Source organism: Passer montanus, unplaced genomic scaffold, assembly GCF_014805655.1.
Source record: "Passer montanus isolate IOZ18808 unplaced genomic scaffold, ASM1480565v1 scaffold26, whole genome shotgun sequence".
NCBI lineage: Eukaryota > Metazoa > Chordata > Aves > Passeriformes > Passeridae > Passer > Passer montanus.
The window spans coordinates 3,125,329-3,151,129 of NW_024367261.1; the positions used below are offsets into that span (position 1 = coordinate 3,125,329).

Sequence of the window (25,801 nt, forward strand, 5' to 3'; positions counted from 1 at the left end):
TTAGGTATTCATCTGTGGGGTCATTTGATTCAAAACTGATTGTAGTCTATTGTGAATTATTTATGCGAATTATTTATGTGAATTATTTATGTGGATAAACACACTGGAGGGAGATACACTATTCAGGAAATGTATGATACTGTGTCATTATATCACCAGTTAAATTAAAGATCAGAGTGCAGAGGCATGGACGTACAAAGCTATCTTCAGCACTGATGTCTGGAGAAGGATGGTGATGTACTTGGCAAGCAATACAAATAATACTTGTTTAATTGAAGTGCTTTCTAAAATCCCAAAGGGATCTCTGTGTTATTCAGAATTGGATCAACTATTGCTTATTCCTTCAGACAATTTGTCTGGACCAACAAGGAAAGAGGAATAAAAGAGAACTTCTTGTTTATTTGGAAAAAAACAAAACCAAAATAAAACACCAAAAAGTAGTGCTTTTGTTCTTCTGATCACATTTCTTTGCTAATATTAAAATGTACTATTGTAGAAGCCATTAATAAAACTTATTCTGCTTTAACCAATTCTGCTGCAGTTCCCAAGCTACTCAGTGTTTCTTCACTGGAAATCTTTCTTTCAAACTTCACTTCTACTGTGACATGAAGGAAAAGATTTTGTAGCCAGCCAGCAAGCTAAGAAAAATTGGAATTTCTTGTGTTTAAGAAGACATCTTTCCCTTTTACTTCCAATTAAGCAAGAACTGTTTCCGTGACATGGCGAATATTACTGCAACAAATTGGGAATCCATAATCATGCATCCCTCCCCACAGCAGCAGTTCTGGATTTTACCATGGGTGGAGGTTTGCAAGGCAATTCCTGAAATTAAGCCCAGCCCTCTCAACAGCAAGGTGGCCTTGCAGGGGCCTGCTCTGAAGACTGTGTCCTGTCTAAGCTCCTGTCTCATCCCTTTCTTGTATTTGCTTTGTTCTCTTAGCCCTACTTTGATGCTTTATCCTTGGCTGCAGTCCTATTTTAGGTTTGGTTTCTTTTTTACTTCAATCCTAACAAAGCATCAGGCACCTCCAACCTACAATTATTTAAGTTACTGCTGTCCAAGCTGTTCCAGAAAAACAATAATAGGAAGTCAAAAGATGCATCTGTTCTCTCACCTAATTTATTGGTTTATTGAAATTTTGGATGTGATCTGCAGGTTGCTTTTGCTCCAAGCATCCTTCTGAATTAGGCAATTTAATAAGTAGCTGGACCAAACAAACTAGATTATGAATGACAATCAGTCCCAAAGCAGATCTTCCACTTTCAGAAAGATGCAAGCTTTCAGGCTTTTTATTCCACGTTAGGATGAAAAACTGAATTTCTCTGATATTCTCAGAAACAAAGGAACCACAAATCATTGCATTGATAGATTTGCTACAATAATGGGGTCTTCCTGATAATACTGTCAAGATTCTGCCTAGTTTACATTTTTCAATAGGAAGTTACTCAGCAAATTTATTAGAAGTTTTTTGGGTGGTAACTTCTGGAAGTATTATTTCCTTAAAGGGCTGTAAATGGAGCAGCTTACCTCGAGGTCCAAACATATAGTCCACAAATGCATTTACTTCCCGGTCAAAAGCTTTCAGGGTCTCCTAAAAAATATGGAAAAGGACATGTGAAAAAGAAATTATCTCAGGGTCACAGAGAGAATATGATTTTAAAAAAAATCCAATAAACTTGTAAAAAGTTTGTCATGCACAAGTATTTCCAAAGTGCGCAACATCATGTATACTGAAAAACACCAAACCTCTTTAAAAATTAATTTAGGGCAGATTGTGGTCTAGATAATAATACAGGTCTCATTCCTGGAAACTGCCCAGACCAGAACTCTTTAGGAAGGGAAATTAAGGTTTATGAAAATCAGCAAGTATCACAGTAAACCCATCTGTGATGGGTGTAGTTTTCACTCTGATAAAGATGCTTCTTTGTTTTTATTGTTTCCACAACTGAGTGTCTCAATGCTTTACACTTAGAGAAGAAAATCTTTAAGTGATTTAAGTGAAGGTGAGCCAACTGATATTTCTCTAAAGCAGGCCCCGAGTTCCTATAAAACAAGCCTACAGAAGAACCTAGAGGTCCAGTAATGAAGTTCAGGCCATGCAAAGTGACAGGAAGAGGTTGGTAACTTTATAGAGACATTGTGTTTTTAGGTCTTAGTCAATGAAGCTGCTAAGCTGGCAGGTTTAGCAAATTTGTGTCTTTGACTGAGTTGGGAGCCAAGCCATGACCTACACAGTCCTTCCCCCAGCTGGATGTGGTGATCTCTTCCCAGACTGCAGCTCTGGGCAGCAGCTTCCTGCATGCCTGTGCCTGAACAATTCCTTGCCACAACCTGAGGTCAGCCAGTTTCTCCCTCTCTTCTTCCCAACAGTGTCCTACTGTGCTTGATGAACTAAGTTCAGCAATGAGAAAATGCTGCCAGGCTGAGGAGACACAGAGTGATGCTGAGCCTCTCTGCAGGGCAGCTGAGAAAATGCTGCCAGGCTGAGGAGAGAGACACAGAGTGATGCTGAGCCTCTCTGCAGGGCAGGAGCTGCTGTGGGCTCTGGGTGCCTTTTCATGCCAGATACCTCCACACAAGCCTGGACTGCAGACACCATTAACAGATTTGCCTTATGAAGAACAATATATGCACTCTAGAAGTTCCAGCCCTGACCTCTCCATGCCGTTACTAGGACTGGGTTTTTATCTGGGCAGGGACAAGCTCCTGGCACTCCCAAGACCCTCCCATGTGTTTCTTCTGACCTTGATTTTGGTCCTCAGATTGTTCCAAGTGGACAGATTTTGTGTGAACAATTAGTCATGAGAGGTTATTTTAGCATCTTGGGCTATAAAGTCTCTGTAAGATGCTGCTGCATTGATATTTTTCTAAACAAAAAAACCCCAAACCAAATAAACAAAAACTCCCAAACAAACAAACTAAATAAAAAAACCCCAAACAAACAAACAAACATATTTCCTCAAAAGAAACTGATGATTCACTATACAAAAAGGTCTGTCATACTTCACAGCGCTGAGGAAATTAAACTAGCTTTTAGGAAGGTGTCCTGGCTACAGCCCATAAAGAAAGGCATTTTCTGAATTTCAGACAATTACCTTAGCAGCCTAAGGATGGCTTCTGTCACAGGAGGTGACCTGATTTCTAGGTGTGGGACCTGTGCAAAAATCTGTTTCCATTTTTATCCCCTAGAGCTATACAGTAGTTCTGTTGTTATTTCATGACAATGATACTCCCTTTTGGGAAATGCCACACTGCTGCTTGTGTGTGATGTGCCCACCTGCTGCATTAATTTGAAACAAACCTACTCCTGTGCTTAATGGTTTTGTGGTTAGACTTAACAGACTGCTTTGGAAAAAATACTGTAATGGATTTGAGTGACTTGTAGGAACGAGCATGCAAAGTTATTTGCTTTCATGTTTACATTACATAAACAAATCTTACACCATGTATATTCCTTTTATATTAAAATACTGTAGACAAATCTATTCTCAGCTGCATTGAAATGGAAATTAGGTACTGAATGCTTCTAACAGTTAGATGGAGGAACAGGAATTGTAGGATATTAAGAAGACAGAGCAGAATAAAAGAAAAGAATCATAGAATTGTTTAGGTTGGAAAAGACTTTTAGGGCATCAAGTCCAACTGCAAACCCAGCTCTGCCAACTCCACCACTACGCCATGTCCCTGAGTGCCACATCTACACATCTTTTAAATATCTCCAGGGATAGTGACAAAATCTGTGACTTCTCTGGTCAGACTGTTCCTGAGCTTAACAACCCCTTCAGTGAAGAAATTTTTCCTACCACCTAATCTAAACCTCCCTTGGCCCAGCTTGAGGCCACTTTGTCCTGTCCTGTCACTTGTTACCTGGGAGAAAAGGCCAACCCCCACCTGGCCACAGCCTCCTTTCAGACGATTGTAGAGAGGAGTCAGGTCCCCTGAGCCTCCTTTTCTCCAGGCTAAACACCCCCAGCTCCCTCAGCTGCTCCTTACAGGACTTGTGCTCCAGACCCCTCCCCAGTTTTGTTGCCCTTCTCTGGACCTGTTCCAGTACCTCAATGTTCTGGTATTGAGTGGCCCAAAATTGAACACAGGATTTAAGGTGTGGCCTCACCAGCGCTGAGTCCTGGAGGATGATCACAGCCCTGGTCCGGCTGGCTAGACTATTGCTGATACAGGCCTGGATGTCACTGGCCTTCTTGGCCACCTGGGCACATTGCCACCTCCCATTCCACTGACTGTCAACAGGTCTAGGTCCTTTTCCACAGGGCAGCTTTCCAGCCACTCTGCCCCAAGGCTGTAATGCTGCATGGGCCTTGCTGGACCTCACATCATCAGCCTCAACCCATCGATTCAGCCTGTGCAGATCCTTCTGAGAGCCTTCCCACCCTCCAGCAGATCAACCTCCCACCCAACACAGGTTACTGTCTTCATTGATCCAACTTGCAACCTCTTGCACCTGGTTAGGATGAGCAGACTGCATGCTGAGTAGATGAGCCAGTCTGAAATGAAATCTACTTCCTCATGAGTGTGCTTAAATGACACAGTGAGGACTTGTTCCAGCTGACAAATTTTTTCCCATCTATCTTAACTAGCACTACATAAATTCAGTGCCTGGTTTGCCTTCATCGGTAATTTGAGGGTAGAACTTTTTCTAGGAGGTGCAGCAGAAAATATTCTTCTTAAGTACAATATTTCAGCCTTTGCCTCTCTTTCAACACTGAACAGCTTATTTTAGTTTACAGGAAGAAAACCAGAAGTTTACAAGATACAGATTTGTAAGATTGTTATAGAAATTATATTTGTTTATATACCTAAAACTAGTAGTAACAGTTTGGGAAAAGAAATTCTTAAAAAGAGTAGGTAATTTTATGTGACTAGTCTTGACACCTTCCTGTCAACACTGCTATAAGAGACTATGCTGTATTGCTGGGTTTTAGAACATGTCCTTAATAGTACCTCTGGGCAGATTAGACGCAAATGTCTTGCTCAACATGATCTGTCACATTTCTAAAGAAAAGCAAATAAAACAAAAATTCCATGTGCTCAGACAACTCACTTCTCTCTGGCAAATCACTGTAACAGTCTTTATCAACGAAGGTATTTGGGTTACAAGGCTAAAGATTAACATGTCTTTCATGTTGTTTCTTTTTTTGTACAGGACATTGCTCTGGGTATTAGCAATGTATATTCCTTGGCAGGATTTTGGACAGATTTGTGGAAGATCTATTTACCTAAACCTACTAAAAAGACCGTAGGTTATCTGAGCAAATGAAATCACCCAAATGGAAAGAACTGTAGGGAGTATAAAGTCAATGATGATAAAACAACAGAGATCTCTCTAATGAGATATTTCAGTATTTTTGCACAGAAATGTAGGTAAGTGAATTAGTTTTCATGCCATTGCACCTCAAACACAATTTCAAAGTCACTGGGTATGTAAAAAATATATCACTTCTTGTTATACGTTCATATATCTTTGTAAGTGTTGGTCCTCATTGAGAGACCAATATCTACTGGCTTTCTAGCAGTTTTAGCAAAAAATAGTATAAGCTATGTAAAAATTAGGTAAATGCTATCTAAACAGTGCAGCTATCAAAATAACTTTTGATAAAAAGTTTTTTTTGTCAAAAATACCTCTGATTTCTCAAAATACCAATGTTTTGCCATTAGGCATTTTATATTGCCCAGTGAATACATTGTCTCAAGTGATTTAGGTTTGCTCTTTATATAGCTTTATAACCAACTATTTGGATCCAATAGAAACACAAAAAAACTCTGAAAAACTTCGTACGGGTGAGTAAACTGCATTCAATCTTGCTTATGGTATCTGGAAACCTTTTGTATTACTGGGGTTTTTTTAATTTTTTTTTTTTAATTCAAAAGCCTTCAATGTTATTCAGTGTCTCAAAAATCCAAGATAATTATTTGCTTCTTCTTACACAGCTGCACAGAAATGAGAATATTCTGTACAAAAAAAGATCTCATTTCAGACTTCAAAAAAAAAGTGGAAATGGGTGCCAGACTCTGCTCTCTAATACAGTTCCTGGAAGTAACAGTGATATTGTAAACTACTCTGATTGAAAATACATACATGATTTATTTTATTATTTAAATGGTAATTTTCCCTTGATTCCCTGAAGAGTTCTGCTCTGTACATAGTCAGTGTCTGCGAAGTACTGGAATGAATCCAAATTTAGCAGCATGTTTAAAGAAACTGATCTTAGATGTTACTGTGCATATATTTAAATATACAAATATTAAAGAAGATTTTTTAAAATGGTAGCATTGGCTCTAGAATGGCTGAAATAGCAGAGGAAATGAAGCAAAGTTGAATCCAGCTCAGAACTGCCTATAGATTAAATTGTTTAACTTTTGATTGCTTGAAGCATTTAAAACTACTCTTAAACAAAGATGTACAGTGAGAGACAATTCTGTATTGCTTCAGACAACCTTCTAGGATTTTGTCATCATTACCTTCTATGATTTGTGTGTTTTATCTGTAGGGGAAATAGATGCATATAATTTTTACAAAAAAAAAATCCCAAAAGAAAGCACTTATTTAGGGATTTGTATGTAAACTGCAGAGAAAGTTGAAGCTGAAGGTGAGACAGATGTTTGTATGAATTGTCTTATAAGAAGGGAGATATTCAATGAAATTGGGAGGAAGGACATCCAGGAGCTGGCAATAAACTGCTGCTTTGTGTAATTTATGCTTAATATATTGATCTCACTGTTAGATAATCTCATGGAGATCAGGAACAAGCTGGAGCGAGCTCGTGAGAGAAGCACAACTAGATGGGGCATGAGACTGCTGCTATGTCCCACGGATATACTGGGAGGGAGGGAAAAAAATAGCTAGAAGAGACATTATCTTAGATCTTCTTTATTAGCATTTTAGACTAATCACTTGAAGAGACAGAAACTGGAGTCCTTACTTGACATGGTAATTTCTGTGTCCCACATTCTGGGACATTCTCTCCACACGGGTGGCTGACCAGGATTAGGGGCTGTGCCACAAATGCCTTACCCAGCAGAGTGGTGCTGCCAGAACCCCTAGGAGCAGCACAGCCCTCTGTGGTCACCTGGGCTGACCAAAGGGCTCTTTTGCCAACATGAGATGGATCCATGGGAAATGTTTTTGCTGCTGTAGCAATCTCACTGCCTGAATCCTTCCATCTCTCCTTCAAAGGCAGGTAATTTAGTGTGACAGAAGTGACTGAAGCCAAGAGAAGAGAGGGAAGTCCAGCTGGTGGTCTGGGTCTGGAAGGATGCCCCTATAATATGTGGACAACATTTGGTAATGCTCCTACTTTGCAGAAAATAGCCAAGAATAGCTAAGAAAAGAACTATGTGTGAACTACTCCATCTAAATAGATAGTCTTCCTTCTAGAATTCCAAGAAAAGAGAGAGCCGTATCTTTGTTTTGGAAATTAAGGCTGTGTAATACATTTTAATATAATGCAAAAATCTCTGAAAAATATGATATAGTGGAAAAAAAATAAAATAAGTCCATTCCAGCTTTAGCACAGAAAATAAAAAACAAATAGTCTTTGTATGTTTCTCCTCCTATTTCTTCTAAAGGCTTTCACATTAAACTGTAAGCACTCCAAGAAAGAAAGATGTTGTTACTGTGGTTAGCAAATTATTTAAAAAAACTTCAAGAGCATCTTTGAAGACAGCATAGAATAGCACTGTCTATGTTTAGAAAACTACACATTTCTAAAAGGTCTTAGTGAGAGCTGTGTGGTCTGAAATTTTTTTTTTTATTTTCAGTGTTTTTCAACCAGATCATATTTTAATCCTATTAATTTTTCTTACTATGCAATATATGATTCATTCCACTGATCAAGCTTGCATGCATATGTGCAAATGTCTGGATATTTTCCCAGTTGATATTAACAAATTCAGCACTTTTTGTGACAGTTTTTTTTTTTGCAGTTGAGGGTTATTTTCTGCATGTATTTGGAAATGACTGACTGCAGGTTGGCAGCCTAGGTGAGGCTGGGAGCTTGCAGGCAAATTGGTGGGGGAACTGATTCATCACATAGGTGGGTTTTCTCTGGAGGGAATTGAGAACAGCTGTTTGAACAGGTATTACAGCCAAAAGTGCTGAACACCTTCTCTTGTGCTGCTTTAGTCACTGAAGAGAGAGCTGAGTTAATGATGTGTTACTGAGGATGTAAAGGGGAAAGTAGCTGCAAAGGGAAGGCAGACTTGCAGGTTTTCCCTGAGTAGCTGCTCAGGTTACACTGCCTGGAAGAAAATGCAATTTTCAGTGGGTTCCTCAACAAGAAGACTAGCTAGCCATTTCTGATATAAAAAGTGAAAGGATGTCAAGTTTGGTGAGCATGGAAAGACACAGCTAAATGCAGCCAGAGGTTTTATCTGGCATTTGAGCTGTCTAGGTGGTTTGACTTCAGATTCTTGTAATTTATTGCTGCCCAGAGAAATTTTACCATAGGACTTAACAGTGCCTGAGGGGAAGCAGGAGACTGCCAGTAGTATTTGCATCAAACCTGAAGCAGAATATTTGACTGCCTAAATTACCAGGAACATGCTGAAAGATGCTCCTTATACTGGCAAACTGAATTAAATCTTCAATTTCACATCTGTGTTCTCTCTACTCAAACAGATCTTTCAAGAAATAGTTGAGTCATCCAAGATGTCTGGGGTGTGGTGTTGTGGTGTGTGATGCTGAGGTTCTGTGGTCCCAAGGGAGATGTTTAAGCTTCTTTTTCAAGGCACAAGACCTCGGAACCTGGCTCCCTGCACTGTGCAGATGGCTGGGCTTGGAGAGGGTACAGGAGCTCCCTTTCTGCAGGTTGGTAGCTAAGCAGCTGTGGCTGCTTTCCTCTGCTTGCCAGTGGCTGTTTCTGGAGCTGGGTACATACACAAGTATTTCCCCTTGCAAACACAGCCAAGACAAGAAAGCAGTACCCAAATACAGGCAGCAGCCAGCATGCCAGGTGTGCCTGTGATACAAGTGTTCACACCTGCCTCTGTTCAATCTGTCAGTGAACCTTTAGTTTGCATTCTAAATCTGCCCTGAGCCTCAGACCAGCAGTTAATTCTGGAATTTATTTTTCTGCAACTACCTGTGGAAAACTTAAGTATGTGTCACAGCAGAGACTACAACCCAGATGTTGAGATGAATTACTTCAGTTCAAATTTTTCGCTTTTCTTTGATGGTGGTGATGGCTGACTACCCTCAAAAAATCAGGGGGATGTGCCAGCCCAAGCAGTTAAGAAAGACATAAAAAGATGTCAGATATGAGCTCCAGTTAGGTAGAAGAGTAGTTTGACCTTAAAGATCATTTAGTTCCAACCCTCCTACCATGGGCAGGGACCTTCCACCTAACCAGGTTGCTCAAAGAAGAAATCTTTCCTCTTAATAATATGCCTCTGCACTTTGGGGAGTTAGAAATTGATCTTTTGGCAAACACGCACCTAAACCAAGTTTCCATGCAGACCCCATGTCTCTCATGAATAATGTCACCTTTATGCAGTTCCATTTGTGCCAATGGTACTTTTTGTGGGTGTTTCCACACCCAAATCAGACCAGAACATTAGGAATAGGAGCTGTGAAGCCAGCAAACATTCTCTGTCATTGCCCACAGTGGAGAAGCAGCAGTCAAACCAACAACTCCCAAAGGCAGATAGAAACTCCCACAGGAAAGAGCAAGGCCAGAAGGGACTTGGCACAGACCTCTCCTGACTTAATTCCCATTTTCTGCTAAAGCAGCTGGTGGCAAAAAGCCAACCCCATCCTTCAGTATCTTTTCCTGCGTTATCTTTCCTTCTGGTGAAAGGGAAGCAGATGACTTTGCGGCTTGAAGGTTGAGAAACTGCCACACTTTCCCCTGTGGAGTGTGAGTTTGGGTGGCCTCCACATGAGTCAGAGCACAGGGTTCCCTTAACAACCCAACCTTAGGCATCTTATGGCTTTCTGAGTATTATTCTCAGAGAGATTTAAGAGAAACAGTGGCCTGCTAAAGGCAGAGCCTTTGCCTTGCTGCCCAAGTGGCACCTGTGAGTACAAGTTGTGGGCACAAGTGTTCCTCACCCTGAGGAAGCAGATCTCTGCGCTTGCTCATTGCCCTCAAAACATGAAGCACACACTGCTTCAGGTCTCTGAGCTCCAGGCCAGGTTTTGGCTGGTCACCTCAGAATGGCAGAGCGACCCAAGGAGACCTCCTTTGCTTGGTCTTTCCCAAAACACACCTTCACCCCATCCTGCACATGGCTGTAACCACAGTGCCCCACACCAGCTGTAATCCCTCTCATCTACAGCTGCAATATCCACCTTCGCTGCTGAATTTTTTCTTGTTTTTTTACAGGTGTGAATCTATAGACAACCCTTCCTGCTGCTGCTTGTCTGAAACAACAGCTTAGGGATTGGTAAAATTATCTCACACATAAGGGAAAATGCAATGGATGATAACCCAATGCAATGAAAGGAAAAAAAAAAATTACTTTTGGATCTTCTAACATTTACCTTTCTAAAAAATTGTGATATAAAATGAAGATCAAACTGTAAAAGCTTTGCATTTGTGTTTTCATTCTCTCTTCCTAGCTAACAAAAATTACCCTGCTTTCTATTTTGTCCTTGTTCCTCCTAAAGACTGGGGTTTAACACATGTTACTGAGGTAGCACAGAGGGAAATCTTATGGCTCTCTGAAAATGCCAGTTTTTAGCTGTAGTGAAGCAGAAGGGCAAGGTCTGCCTCATACTGACAAATTTATAATAATGCATGATGAAAGCCCAAAGCCCAGCTAACACTTTTCTTAGTGTAAAATTCCCAAAAACTGATTGCCTGGCTTTGGGGATTGCTGCCAAAAGCAGGCAGTCTGCAAGCACCTCAGTTCAGTGTGACAGGTCTTTACAACCAGGACATGCTGGAGGAGCAGTTTTCTCTCAAGCCCGATCAGTTGTGGGTTGATGGTTGGTGACTCACACTGGAAATGAGAGTTTGAGCTGTTTTCAGCTGGGGAGCCAACATACTCCAGACTTTTCACTTCTAATAAAAGGGCACTAACATTTAGCTTCCTTCTGCTTTGGGATTGTAGATTTTGTTTAACAAGATGTGTATTTTCACTTGGTTTTGTACTCCTGCTCAGTGTGGCACCTGCTCACCCCACACATGGGAATAAGGATGGAGGAATAGGTGCTTTATCGTTTCCATCAGGACTCAAATCACCTTAAAACACCATCAATACCACAGGTGAGAAAGCACTAAGAGGCAGAAGAATTTTAGTGAAAGCATTGCAAGTATGTGAGCTATTTGAGACATCAGTCTTGTTTCTGGACTATGCAACCTGCTAGGAGTCATAGAAAATACTAACTGCTCACACAAATTGAGGCAAGACTTGTTTTACCAGTCACACTAGTGTCAGATCAGCTATTGTTCTTCGTGAACGTACTAAGTAATCACTAAAATAATGCAAGCGAATTTCAGCTCTTAAAATAGATCTTATATGGCCTTAAAAGAAGAGAAAAAAGGAAGAGTTGCTGCTGTGGCCCTATTTTCAGCATTTGTCAGTCATGTACACTCCCAAGAACTGTATCTTTATAATCCATCCTCTTGCTTGTTATCAGAATTTCAAAATGAAACTGTCACCAAAGCAGATCAGTGCAATCCTTTTAAAAGTAATCCTGCTCAATTCTACCTGCTACACAGGGGAACATCAGCTTAACTTGTAATTAAAGAAGATTTCTCTAGGGAGACCTCAGATGTGGCCTGCCAGTTCCCAAGAAAATGGTAGCAATTATTGACCTCATTTTCCTTTACTCTAACAATCAGATTTAAAATGACAGAATGACCTGGGCTGGAGCGTAATTCCTGACAGCGACGATGTGACAAGAATGTGTGATGGTGAGCGAACAAACAAAAAAGAAATCAGTTAAAAATGAAACAGTAGGTAAAAATTCTGTTTCCTTCTAACAGCCTGAGTGAATACACCACTTTCTCAAGGAAAGCAACAATCCCTGGGAATGGCCTCTGGCTTGAATAACAGAAAGTTTCCTTTTGAACAGGCAGGTCTTAAAGTTACAAGCAAAGAACCCCAATGAGTTTTTTTAGAGAGAAGTTAATTCTGTTTTGGTTGCTTTCTTAATTGTCTGTTCAGCTCTTGTTGACTTTACGAAGAGTTGGGAAGACAGATCAGTGTCAGAATTAATTTTACATCAGCAATACTAGCCTTGATAAAGGATGCCCAACCAAACTGCATCTGAAGAACCAGTATACAATTTCACCTTATGTAAGAGCAAGACAGCCAGCTGCACTTTGAGAAGCACAGGAAAATAATTCTACCAAAACAATGGAGGCAATCACTATTTTAAGGCTTTGGATTTACCAGATTATTTAGTTTTGGAACAGAATATTCCCCAAATATATACTGGGTGTAGACTGTTTGCCCAAAATTTGCCACATGTGCTACTACACAGTTTTTGCAGCAAAGAATTTGCATCCTACATTTAGACCCATACAATAAATAAACCAAAAGGGCACAGGGAGCAAATGAAATGGCGAGGAGAATTACAACAACAAGTTTATATGGGAGCTCAGTTTTCTCAGTATGCCATATCATGATAAGTTTGTTTTCCTCACTATTTGCAGACAGACTTTGTTGCTGCTGAGAAGCTGATTCCATAAGTATAATGCATGCAAGACTTTATTTTGTGCTTTGCATACACAATTGATCATTTTTCTGGAGAAAGAAACAGGGACAAGCTGACAACATATCCTTTCTAGTACTGTGAAAATCTCTTCATTTTCTATGGCAACAAACTTCACGATCTAAGATGAATAGATCCTCAGCCTCTGCACACGATCTCATGGCTTGTTGGACAAAGAACCTTAAAAAAACCACAAACTAAAACAAAACTCCCCCCAAAAAAACCCAAAAGCAAGAGCTCTGATTTTCCCACAATCGCGGCAGTGCAGGAGGACAAAGGGCACTCTATGCCAAAGAAGTAGGTTTCTTGGTAGCCGTCCCAGATGTCTGCAACTGTGTCCCCACGGCAGGGATTAATGTGCAAGGGACTGCCTGCCCCTCCTGATAGAGGCAGGGGGATCAAAAAGGATTTTATAAAATGTGTTCCCTGGCTGGGGCTTTGCCCCACTGAATGGTTTTGCCTGAATTTCTTAATCAGCTCATACCAGTGCTGGGGGGTCCTCAGCTGCTGGCAGGGGAGACAAGGCAGGAGTATTTGAAAATCTGTGTGGGTAGCATTTCTAGTTCCTCTGGGCACACTTAAAAGTAGGGCTGTGTGTTTTTCTCTTTAAAAGACAAGAAATTAAATTAAAGTACTAAAGTGTAAACATATAAAAATTAAATAAAGTGTTAGGGTGCTTTTTACATCTTGTAGTGTTTGACAGGCAATTGTCAGCAGCCCTTCAGAAAATTTTAAATCAAGAACTCAACTTGTAAAATATAACTCAATAATTACTTAAGTCAGACTTTTTCCTGCAGTCTTAATTCCCTTTACAGACACACTTTTTCCAAGGACAAGGGTGGTAGAAGATTGAATACAGCCTCTGAAGCATGTAAAAAGGAAAGGAAAACTGTAAGAGAAGCTGGAAAAACTGACAGCTCCCTACATAATTAACACTTGCTTCAAACCAGTTACAAAGACTTGTCAGGATGTATGAAGTAGAATGCACTTCTAACGTATAAAATGCCACAGCTACTGTATGTAAGAAAATGAATGAAATGCAGCAGATTTTGTTCGCATCACTTAACCATGTACAGTACATATAGGCAATATCTTATGAATTTGAGAAATTCACTACTATTAATTTCATACTCCTGAAGTACTTTAAAGTTGCAATAGTTAGGGACTGTGCACAGATGGCTGTTTTAAATAGAAAAGGTTCCATGCGTAAACAGAAATTGTAACATAGGATACCTTATTTTTTCAGAAACAAATAATGGTCCTGAAAATACTTTCATCCTCATGAGTGAAACAGTCTCCAGTTGATGCAATTATTTAACTGCCCTGAACATCTCATAAACATACAGAAAAACTAAATCACAGCTAAACATCTGTGGCATTTTAAGTACCATGAAAGCCACTGTGCTGGCTGGAGAGTTGGACTGCCATGCACTGGCTTCTCAGCTGTGCTTCCCCTGGGCTGGGAATGACACTGCAGGGCTGTTGGCAGTGCTGGTTCTACAGCTGTTACCTATTTCAGATAAAGGGATTGGTTAATTGAAACTATCCAAACTGGAGCTCTTAAAATATAGTGTACCAAGCTGATGTGAGCTGTGCGGAACAGTGACTGCAGCAAAGGAATGGTGCTGTGTGCCTGGGAGCTGGCACAGGAGCAGAGAGGTGTTCATATGTTTGGCTAGCTTTTACAGTGACTTCTTTAACTTCTTTAGTATAGATCCCCTGAATCAAACCCCTTCTGCCCTGCATTTTTACTGAACTAAGCCACCAACTTATGGAAACAAGTTCTTGTTTCCATAAATCTACACAATCCAGAAGGTAAAGTCGTATTTTCCAGCTTTTCACTGTAACAGTAAAACCATAATTGTATTTAAAATTAATACCACTAAATGAAGATTTTTACTGACCTCTGTAAATTCAGAAAGCTGAGAAAGGATCAAAGTGGGACTAAACCCCACAAAAGCACGTCTATAATAATGCTTATTATTATAAGTTTGCTTTTTTTTTTTTCCAAACCCTCTACTGAGTGTCTTATTTATATATTAAATCTACTAAGACGAAATTTCACCAGCTGCTTTTCCTTTGTGAAAAATTGCACCTATAAACACTTAGTCAACTGGGCTAAGTATCTGCCCAAAGGCAAAACTTACTCTGATACATATTCTGTCTAACCTGCTCAAGTTGTTGAATTATAAAAGGACATTAAACCAGGACAAATTCCCATCCCCCTGCTCCTGGAAGAAGCAGGAGATTTATGAGGGGGCATGTCCATAGCAAAATTATAACCCAGCATATTATGGGTAAATGCCATGCTGGCTGCTGGAGAGACCAGGGGAGCTCCACGTGGATGTTACAGTCCCTTTGGCCAGACTCACTGGACCCACTGCCAGCAGTGGAGCGCTTGAATCTTAATTTCTCTTCAAAAACAGGGAATGCAGGACTCTGGCAAGGTAACTACGTTTGAGGTATGTGTGTGCATGTTTTCTATCTGCTGCTCTCCATGCAGGGACTGGCAACATAGGTCATGTTGTCTCCTGCTTTAGCCACATCCTTAAAAGTAACAGCACTCTGCTGTTCCTGTTCTTAGAGCCTGGGCGAAGTAGATCTAGGTGTGTTCTTTTGCCCACTAGAGAAATGGTTTTTCTTGGTTTGCAGTCATTTGCTGTGCCATTTCTTTGGGTATTTTCTGCCCAAATGAATAGAACCTTTCCTGAGCTATTTATAGGGATGTAAGTTGGAAAAGGGGAAGGAAAAGAATTTGAAGAAGGGGGAGGTGTTTGTAGCATGCTGCTGAGGATTAGAGAGTTCACATCCCAGCTTCTAAGGTTTCAGCCTTAATCTTCCAACATATGCAAAGCCTTTCAATTTCACTTCGAGGTCATCACCCATGTACAAAACTGTCTAACTGCTGTGTGACAAATATGGGCACAAAACTCAGTACAGGAAGCTTTTCAATTGGGAGTGTAAATTGTTCTGGGAAAGAAGCATGAAGTTTTTGGTAAAAATACCTACTTCTAAAATCTGTGCCTTAGATTTTAAATCAAGCAGATTTCAAGCTTGTGAGTTGTAATAGACATTTATCTCCTAATTTATCATTTGATGGTAGATACTATTTACTAGTATCTGCTGACTGAAAGAAGAAAAGTAAAACCCAGAAAAATTCTGAAGGGTAAGCATGTCATGATATCTAGTAATATGTAAAGCAAGCGTGACTAGAAAACATGCAGTACTTCAGTGGGTATTGCTGGTCTTGCAATAAATACATCTTGTGCCTTTGTAATGATGTCCAGTATTAGACGATTGGCTTTCTTGGTGGAGGCTTTTCACACAGCTAGCTTTCTTCAGCTTTCAGGAAGATCATCTGATAGGATCAGCCTAAGCTGACCTGGAAAGTCAAGTGCCATTGAAGTTGGGAATTTCCATGTGACATAACAGCTCCATGAGAGCCCTGCACCGCTGTGGCTGTCACACCCATCCACACTGAATGAATTGCTTCTCAGAAGAAACAGATATCACTTGGAAAAATTTTGGTTTCCCTTGATAAGTAAGCATTGATGATGTTCAGTGCCGCTCTGTGGTGGACAGCAGGTGAGAGAAAAAACAGAGTTGCTGGCAAGGTCAGCTTGAAGTATCTGAGACCTGATATACATCACATGCACTGATCAAGTATCGCTGTCCAGAAAATGAATATCCTCACGAGCTTAGGTTTCCAAGAAGGAAATGCATCACTTCTTACTTTGCATCATATGTGTGTTGTTAGGAATAAAGATTTGAAGAGATGACAATTTCTTACAAGTAAACACAATAAATATGTTTGTTTTACAGGAGAAGTTAGAAACAGCACTGATGGCACTTGTAGCTGATTTAAGTTTCAGTACAGATAACCTTAAAAACAGATAAAATGAGAACCTTTTTTTCTCAAGAAAACCCCCAAAAAACACCAGCTAAGGGAGAAAAACCAACCAGCAGACACAGAATAATTGTTTGCTGGTGAAATGCATTGTCTGAAAGAGTGGCAAAGGTAATAATGGTAACTCTAGTTATTTAATATCATACAGTACTACAATGTTTCAGGTATAAAAGTGCTAAGAAGATTTCCCCTGGAAAACCAACTATAGCAAGAAATATATACCTCTGTTTAACCTATATACGTGGTGAGGGAGTAAATGTGTGACAGTTGTGAGAGTTAGGTAAGCAGGTAAAATAAAAGAATTCCAAGTATCACTGATTTTAAAGAAAATCCATCTATTTAGAATGATTTCATTGATGAAAGCTATAAGAAAGAAAGCAAGAGGTGATGTCTGAAGATGTCCTCAGGTACTTTCCCCAGCTAGGTATAAACACTGTGTTATTTGAGGACTCTAATTGAAATTGAAAGTTTCCTTTGTTCTGACTGTGCATATGTCTCTGTACTAATTTAAACTCAATTACCTGCAGTATTGACTAGAGGAGCCAATCAAGTATATATTGATGAAAATATATCCTAAACTGGCTTATGGAGTCAAATGCATGATCATTTGAGGTAACAAGTTCTCAAACCCCATCTAATGCTGGACTGATGAATGAAGTGTCACAGATATTTAATCATCTCATGTTGCTTTCTACTTTGCTATTGAGTTCAGTGTTCTTAATTTACACTGACTCATTATTTGAATAATATTGTATCCTCTTTGCTTAAACAACGACCTTATCGCATCCAATGAAAGCGTCTGAGAATTACACTTACACCGGTGACTTATCAATGCTGTTCATATTCAGAGGTGGAACAGTGGGGAGACACCTTTGTAAAAGAAGCAAGAACACAAGAAACCCCAAATTTCCTGAAGACCAGGGGACTAGTATGGGTTGCTTGTTTTCAGCTGATCAGGATGCTCCTTATCCAATTGAGTGTCCAGGAGCTGTTAGGTTTACTAAGCGCTTGCAGTATCCATGTCAAGCTTCAGTAAGACCTGAAGTTTAACAAGCCAGAATATTGAAATACTTACACTCCTTTAAACTCAGGAAAACACATCTAGGGGGAAAAATAGGACAGTGCTGTCTTGTTTCCCTTCTACACCTGTCTTAATGACACTGCTCTCTATCTTGGCTTTCAACTTTGTACCTTTCTATTAAAGCATTTTCTAATCTGGATTCTGACATCTCCCAAAGGTGTCTAGCAAACAGAAGAAAATTACTTCCTGATTGATAAAAAATAAATTATTTTGTGAAAAAAAATCTATTAAATGTAGTCCTGGAAGGACATTTTAGTTATACCAGATTGGAAATAAAATTATGCTCCTAATTTAGTAAATGTAAAACGGGAAATAAAATTGTTCTTTTTCTCCAGATAGGTTATGAGAGATATTTTTTGTTTTTTCTTTAAGTTATTGTAAGCAAAATAACTTTTATCTAGCCTTTTATCTTTGGAGGGCTTTTACAGATATTATTAAAATGCAGGTTTACAAAGTCTACAGCAGTAAGGAAGAAATAACTGCATTGAACCCAAGAGGTTTTCATTTCAGTTTTCACTGAAATGGAGAGGTATTTCTATTTTGCTGAACAATAAAGCTAAATGCTACCACTTCTGTTGCCTTGCACAAATTCCCAGTTTTAAAGACAGATTTCAAATGTGTTTCAGCACCAAGAAATCACAAGCTGTATCTCAGCTTTCAAAGGAGAACTTGAAGATCCTGTGATGCTTTTGCCACATATCAAAAAAAAAAATTGAAAAAAATCTTAGAGAGAATATGTAACTAAATTTCTGCCTGAAAAAATAGCCCTGGAAATTGAAAAGAATGCTATAAAACTAGAGATGTGATGTACTTAATTTTTCTGGTTCTGGGGAACAACTGATTGAGCAGCTCTTTCTCATGGTTCTTAATCATCAAGCTGCCAGATAAAGTCAATAGTTCCAGTATTTCAACAGGAAAAATTTCCAATGTTGCTTTTAAGGGTGAACCCAGATTCTTCTAACATATTTCTCAGTGGATGGGTGTACCTAATTTTTGGGAGAAGATTTGGATTTCTTAGGTAACTCAGATAAACAAGCTGTCTACTACTTGGAGCATGATGATCACTGCTGGCTGGAAGACATTTCTCATTTCTGCTTTCAGCAGCAGCAGGAAGTGGGAAGAAGAAAGGAACCTATAAAGACTTTGCTAATCTGAACTGGTTTCTGATACACTTGTTTTCTTCGCTTTTTCTTTTTCCTCCATTTACTTGAAAATACGGAGTTTTTGTCTGGCTTCTTGCATAGTCTTCTGTCAGTATTAAAAGATACATTTTCGAAAGAAGTCAAGTCAAGGTAAATTGGTACTCCCAGGTAAGAAGAGCTGATTTTAAGATTTAAATCCACAGTACACTCTGGTGTAACAGCAAAGCAAGACTGAAATGCTGCTCTAGGAAGCCATGTAATACTAACAGCTGAGAGGACAGATGCAGCTGGTTCTAAAAAATATCCCATTGCATGGGATATTTTTCATATCACACAAGCATCTGAATTTGGGGAGGAGGATAACTTTGATTAGCTAGTCACAATGCAAATTGTGTAAATTACTAAATACATAAAGATATTTAAATAATAAACTGACAAGGATATAAATATAAAACCAGACTTAATGATTTTTATCCTTGGAATTTCATGGACTACTGACAAACTCTGAAAAAAATTACACCATGTGCACAGTAAAGCAAGGTTCTGCCATAAATACCAACTCCTACCAGACCAGAACTTGCACAACCTCACAGTTAATCTTTTAAAGTCCAGCAGAAGTAACTTGGCTGCCTGCAGCCAGCTATGGGAGAGAAAGCAGGTGTGGATAGTAATATTCAGAACTGCTTTACCAAGAGATGTGCCAATTCCCTGACAAGGAAATCACTCTCAAAAAGTTTGCCAACCATTTATTCCTTGCCAATTTGAAAGCACTTGGTTTTTTGGAACAGTTTTATCCATGCTTACAGAAAGATGCAAGAAACAGTATTGTTTCACTTCTAGTTGGAAGTAAAAATGTAATATGAGGAAATAAGGAAACAGAAGCTGATGTCTGTTTTCCAAAGTGTCACTTGAGAACACAAAATAACAATTAAAGAGGGAATTTCTTCTAGTAACTGGTCCTTAATTTTTTTTTCTTCCTTCCATTTCCCCCTTAAATCCTGGAGGGCAAAACCCTGTATTTCAAATGCTAATTAATGTTTTGGACTTCAGTCATGTTTAAAGAAGACTGGGCAAGGAGAGGAGAGGAAATGACAGTTGATTTTCAAGCTTAATAAAGAAGAAAACAGAGGGTATGGAAGTCTTCTTATGTCTCTTCCTCCAAAACAATTCTAAATTTACCTCTTTTTAAACCCTAAATGAACCCTAATGAACTCCAAGGACACCTCTTCTTAAAATTGTATGAAACCCAAATAACAGAGTGCTGTCTGCTGGCACAGGATAAGAGGGTGCACAGGCTAATTAGCTCCCTTTCTCCATCAGCCCCAACAGTGGGTATCCTAGAATTTAATCCACACATAACTGGAATTTTAAAGCCCAGACTCTTAAACCCATTAAACCATGGAAACACCCAGACCGACACTTTCCTCAGAATAAAAATGCTAATGACTGTGCTGCATGGTAATGCCCTAATGATACAAAATGTCTGTAAACTGCCTCAGTTATTGTCACATAGAGGAAATAAAAATGCTGAAGATTTTTTATCATGTGTGTAAGTCAGTCCCCCTGTCAGGCTGCTGTACCACACTGTCTTTGCTGGCTAAAAAGTGTCGTGAATGGTGACTACTGACTAACAATCTGTAGGAGGTTCTTTAAGAACTAGGGTAAGAACGGTTTGGTTGTGGCTCCTATTGCTTGGATTTAGGACATTTATTTGAAACTTGGTCACCCTACTTGTAATTTATATTTCTTGCTGTGTTTGGTTTTCAAATGATGACACAGAATATGAACTATGTCTTGCTTCATTTCCATTTCTGTCCTCCTTAGGGTGAAATAAAATCAAAATTTCTCCAAACAATGATGAAAACTTAATGATCTTAATTTTTTATTCTCTAATTACATATCTTTGTACACAAATTTCTACTAGAGAGGGTTTGATTTCCTTCACTGTGGAGAGCTGACCTTTACCACTTTGTCACAGTCAGTTTTGACTGAAAAAAAGGAAATTCAGGGCAGTTTAAAAGTCATTACCTAGATGAACTCAATACTTAAAATTATCACTCTGTTCTTAGACTGACATCAAGTCAGAGTACTCCCAGTATTAATGCCAATATAATGTTGTCATTTCTTGAAGATGTAAAGAATTCTAATCACACTTGTAAATCTGAATTTAACTATTCATCAAAAACTTACAGTGGCTTTTGCTGTTAGGTAGATATGATGCCCCACAGAAGTCATAAATATTCACTTCATTTCCTATTGTACTCTACTTGTCAGCTGTGCAGCAGTCCCATTGGTAAAGTTGTAGTCACTCAGATAGTGCTGCCTGTGTATTTAGCATATGAGAAGGCAAGCCATGGAGGGCGTATGCAGATAATGGATTTACAAGCTCCACTGTTGCCAGGCACTCACAAATTGGCTGATAAATTTGGTGTGCTCAAAGTCTGAAGTGTGGCATTTATAATGTGACAGAGCTGCACATCCCCAGGTGTTTCTTCTCTGTTACGGCTGGGCAATCCTCCTTGTACCTTTCCACCACTGCCTCACAAGACAGGCTCATCCCAACAGCTCTGGCTGGAACAAGCAGTTGTACACTTAATTCCATCCTCATAATTTCCCTCCCTTTTCTGTTACCTTCTTTAATCTTACAAATCCGACTGCACTTGTGACATATTATTTTATCATTGAATATAGACTTCAGACTCAGTTCGTATGAGGCTTAATAATGCCTCAGCTTTTAAATCAGTTTTACAGGCAGTGTTTAACAAAACTCTCACATAGCATGGCTTGAAACCATCAGGAAGAATTATGATGTTATTCTATTTATTTACAATTGAATTTTGCTTAGATCAGGGAATAAAACAGGCCTATACATTTGCCTTACTTTGGACTTCACTAATGCCTCAAGAAAAGACTATTGCAGGTTTTTTTTCCCAACTTTTGATTGAGTCAGGGGTTCACATTTAAAGTGTTTGCCTATGATTAACCTCTTTCTTCAATAAAGTCAAGAGATGCTATAAAGTTAAAAGAATGTAAAACCTGATGAACAAGACGACTGTGCTTTTTTTCACAGATCAGACTGCTTGTAATGAAGACACAATCATCAGTCTTCAAGAATCAAAGGATCTCCCTAGACACAAGAGGGATCAACACCAAGGGCAGCATGCAGGTTTTGGTATGCAGGCATCTGTAACTATGCAAATGAAATGGTGGACTCTTACTTCAGTTCCTTGAAGGTTTTTTTCCTAATCAATTCCACCATGTACAAAAGGATTCAGTGTCTCTTCTTGAGTTTCTGTGCAAGTAGAGCCTATTTTTTTCTGTTCTACAGGCAGTTTCTCAGCATGTTTTCTCATAGCCTATCAATTCTGTGTCAGCTGCCAAGCCCCTGCCTTCCTGCTCTGGTTCTGGATGGCAGAGCTGCTGCAGACTGTTCCCTCTTCACTCTGCTGGAGCTGGAGAGATCTTGTGGGTGCTGTAGCATTGGATGTTGTGCCATCAGGTATTTGTGCTGAGCTCATCTCTGCTGAAAAGCATTCTCTTCCAACTTGCGTGCCACTGTTCAGGGGCAAGAACATTGTCTTTGCAATCCTCTTTCTCATGCAGTATTCAGAGAAACTAACAAACACCAATGGACAATGAGACAGGGGTTTATTTTGGCTACTGTCAACAAAGAAGAGGCATTTTTTGCTCTCTCTAGGGCTCTTTGCCTATGTCCATATCAAGGTCCATATCCTGATATGGTGGCCACGAAGCTTATGAATGCTTAGGAGAGTTAGGTGTCTTTCTGTGTTGGCTTCAGATTACAGGGGTATCAAGGCCTCTGAAGGAAATGAAAACTCTATTCTAGCTTCTGTCTCTCCCTCTACCACTGGATTCTCGTAGAGGTATAGATACTGACACAGTATCTATAATATCTAAATACAGTCCTCATGTTTATGCTTACCTTAGTGCTACCTAGTCTCTTGGTAAGCATAAGTTGCCATGACTGTGCAATGTTATACACCCTCTTCCTCCATGAAAGGGGGATTTGACCCCATGGAAAATACACTGACAAATCAAAATATGTAATCGGTTTAAAGTTCAAGGGTGCAGCCAAATCCTGAGCCAGTGTAATTTGACCTAGATTCACTGAAGCAAGGAGAGCTGCAGTGAACTACATAAACAGAAGAACCAAGCCACTGTGGTTGCCCTCATACGGTGAGGATGATGAGGAAATACTTAATGCTCTATGATAGCAGTGATTTCCTTCTTCAGCAAAATGTAGTTTCAAAACAAACAAACAAAAAAAGTTTTCTCATGCAACTTTCTACAAATAATAGTGATTATTGAACTCCCAGGATGCTTGATTATTGAACTCCCAGGATGCTGAAAAAATTCTCAGTTGAGTTTAAAGGATGCTAGCAACATAAGCCTGCTTATTTCTATTTCTATACTAGTGAAGGGAATGCTTAATCAATGTTCCCACCACTTGAGCCAAAAATCTGTTTGTCCTACATTTGCTCCTGATACCTTTGGTAGTATACTCCAATGTCCCCATGACCCCTTGCCCCCAAGCTCCAGGTCCATCTAGAAATCGATGTGCTGTAACTTTTAACCCCGTATTAGCATCATTGCAACAGCTTTCATCAATAGCTCAGGTATTTGTTTTAGTAACTATTACTCCAAGGACACTCTTTCCAACTTTCAGAGCCAAAGTAACCTTCAGCCTTTATACCACTTCAAGGACGTTCTCAGATCGGCAATTCTTTCATCAGAATGCCTTTATGTATGAGTAACAAAGCTTGGGAAATGTCAGCAACTTTTGAACACTAAGATTCCTGGACATACAGAAGTGCAAAATTTGCTAATCCAAACCCATGTGTAGCTCTGAATGGCGACTTGTGGTTATTGCTTCCAGCCATTTCAAGAAAAATGTCAAGGTTAGTTGGACAGCTCTAGGAACCAGAAAGAACAGGTTAAGGGTAGGTCTCAGCTACAATTTTAATTGGTCTGAGGTTGCCAATGCCTATGTTACCAATTAATGCTTCCTTGATTTGCACTAGTATAACTGACTTCATCTCAGTCCTAGAAGGAATCAGAATGAAACATTTTAACTAGTTCTGGGTATTTTACCTTTCTTTCCAGCTGCTTCAGTACTCCTGAACACCTGGGTATTACCCGTACCAATTACTGATAAATAATGTACATTACCTTCTGCAACACCAGGTATCTTTGTAACCTTCCTCTGCCACAAGGAAGACATTATCAATAGCTGGTTTTAACTTAGGCTTTGTGCAGCTGTGGTAATTTAGTCATAGCTTTTGTGTCTATATTCCAAATCGACAGGAAATAGGAATTCAATTATGTCATTCTAAGGGGGCTCAGGCAGCATAAAATACTGCACAATTTCAGGTCTTTTCAATAGGGTCTTTTCATATCTATCATCCCAAAGCTGAGTTGGTGGCAAATAGAATACATGGGAGAAACAGATTCAGAGTGACAGCCGGGGGATACATCACTTTTAGAAAGAGGACTGAAGTTAATTCATAGAATGACTATTTGAATAATATTCATGTCTGGATTTATGGGGGAAGGAAGGGTTCAAACTGATTTTTGTTCAAGGAAGGCAGAATTCACTATATATGATGCAAAGACTTTTTTTTGGGGAAAAACGTATTTTTGTTGTAAAATCATATAAAACAAAAACTAGGCTCTGTTGTTAATCGTGTCTCAAGCTTCTGATACAAGCTTTGCTAAATTATTCGTCCCAACGTGTCTTAAAATTTAAGCCTGCAAAACTTCTTTGATAGTGTCCTACTTTGTAAGGTTGGCAGCACACTTAATGCATTGCTGTTTATAAACAGGATGAGCCCCTTTGGGAAAGTTACTATGACTGCAAAGATTCCCCATGTGCTATGGGGAATCGGCATTGCTCACTAAATAGATGACTTCATTGTTCCACTTTAACTCTTTTAAATGCTGAACTAGAATCTAAAACTCCATTGTTCGTTCATTACATGAAAAAAAAAAAAAAAAGGAAGTGTTCCACTACCGATTGCATGGCTAAAGCAAGAGCTTCTGTTAAGATAACAAATTAACGGGAGTAATCGGTTTATGTAACACGCTCAAACGCCCCTCGGAGTAGAGCAGCATGCACCTGCTCGGAGCGGGGCAGGGCGCAGGGGGCCCGAGCAGATGGATGCCCAGGAGCTGAGCATCCCTTGCTCCCGCTCTCCATCCCTCCCTCCAGCCAGGACCGCGTTCCTCCACGTGCCTGTCCCCGCACGCCGCCCGGCTCCCCGCGCCGCGCGGGTGTCCCCGGGGCTCCCTCTCCCCCACCCCTTCTCCCCCGCTCCCTAAGGGTCCCTCTGTCCCTCCCTCCTTCCCTACAATGCCCAAGCTCAGCCGCTCGACCCGACCCGCGCTCGGTCGTGCGCCTCGCGTGGGGGCTGGGGGCATCTGAGGCCATTCCTCCCTTTTCCCCCCGAAAAATCACGCCCCGAAGGTGGCCCGCAGAGCGGGGGTAGCGGCGGGGAGAAGGGAGGGCGGGCAGCGGGACTCTCCGCCGGCCCCGGTGGAGCGGGGGGCAGGGAGGAGCGGGGCAGCGGCGGCCCGGAGGCAGGGCCCCGGGGGATGGCAGCGTGTGCGGGAAGGGGACACCGGGGGACACACACTCACCATGGCGGCGGAGCGGCGGCGCGGCGCTGTCCAGGGTATCGCCGGGCTCGGCGCGGCTCTGCAGGCGCGGCCCCCGCGCCCGCCCTATAAGGCACCGCCTCCTCCCGGCACCGGCACCGGCACCGGCGAGCCCGCCCCCGCCGGGGAGGGCGGGCACGGCGAGGGAGAGACCGCCGGGGCTCCGCCGGGGGAGGGCAGAGCAAAGCGGAGGGATGGGGAGGCGGTGGGGAGCAGTATCTGAGCAGGGGGAGAGGCTGTGTCGTGCTGTTCCATCACCCACCCAGCTGTCACGGCAGATGGTGGCCGTTTGCCTTTGTTGGAATCCACCCTGTCG

The 25,801-nt window shown here is 40.6% G+C and overlaps 1 protein-coding gene across 1 annotated transcript in view; it reads right to left on the minus strand.

Annotated features, from left to right (window-relative positions):
• ELOVL2 (ELOVL fatty acid elongase 2) overlaps nt 1-25,585 on the minus strand; it is a 51,107-nt gene extending 25,522 nt beyond the window's left edge. The window contains exons 1-2 of the mRNA XM_039712209.1: nt 25,468-25,585; nt 1,529-1,592 (exon numbers count right to left, since the gene is read on the minus strand). Of these exons, the coding sequence (XP_039568143.1) occupies nt 1,529-1,592; nt 25,468-25,470 (67 nt within the window). The 5' untranslated portion in view covers nt 25,471-25,585. The remainder of the gene's footprint in view (nt 1-1,528; nt 1,593-25,467) is intronic.
• Between the last annotated feature and the right edge of the window lie 216 nt (nt 25,586-25,801).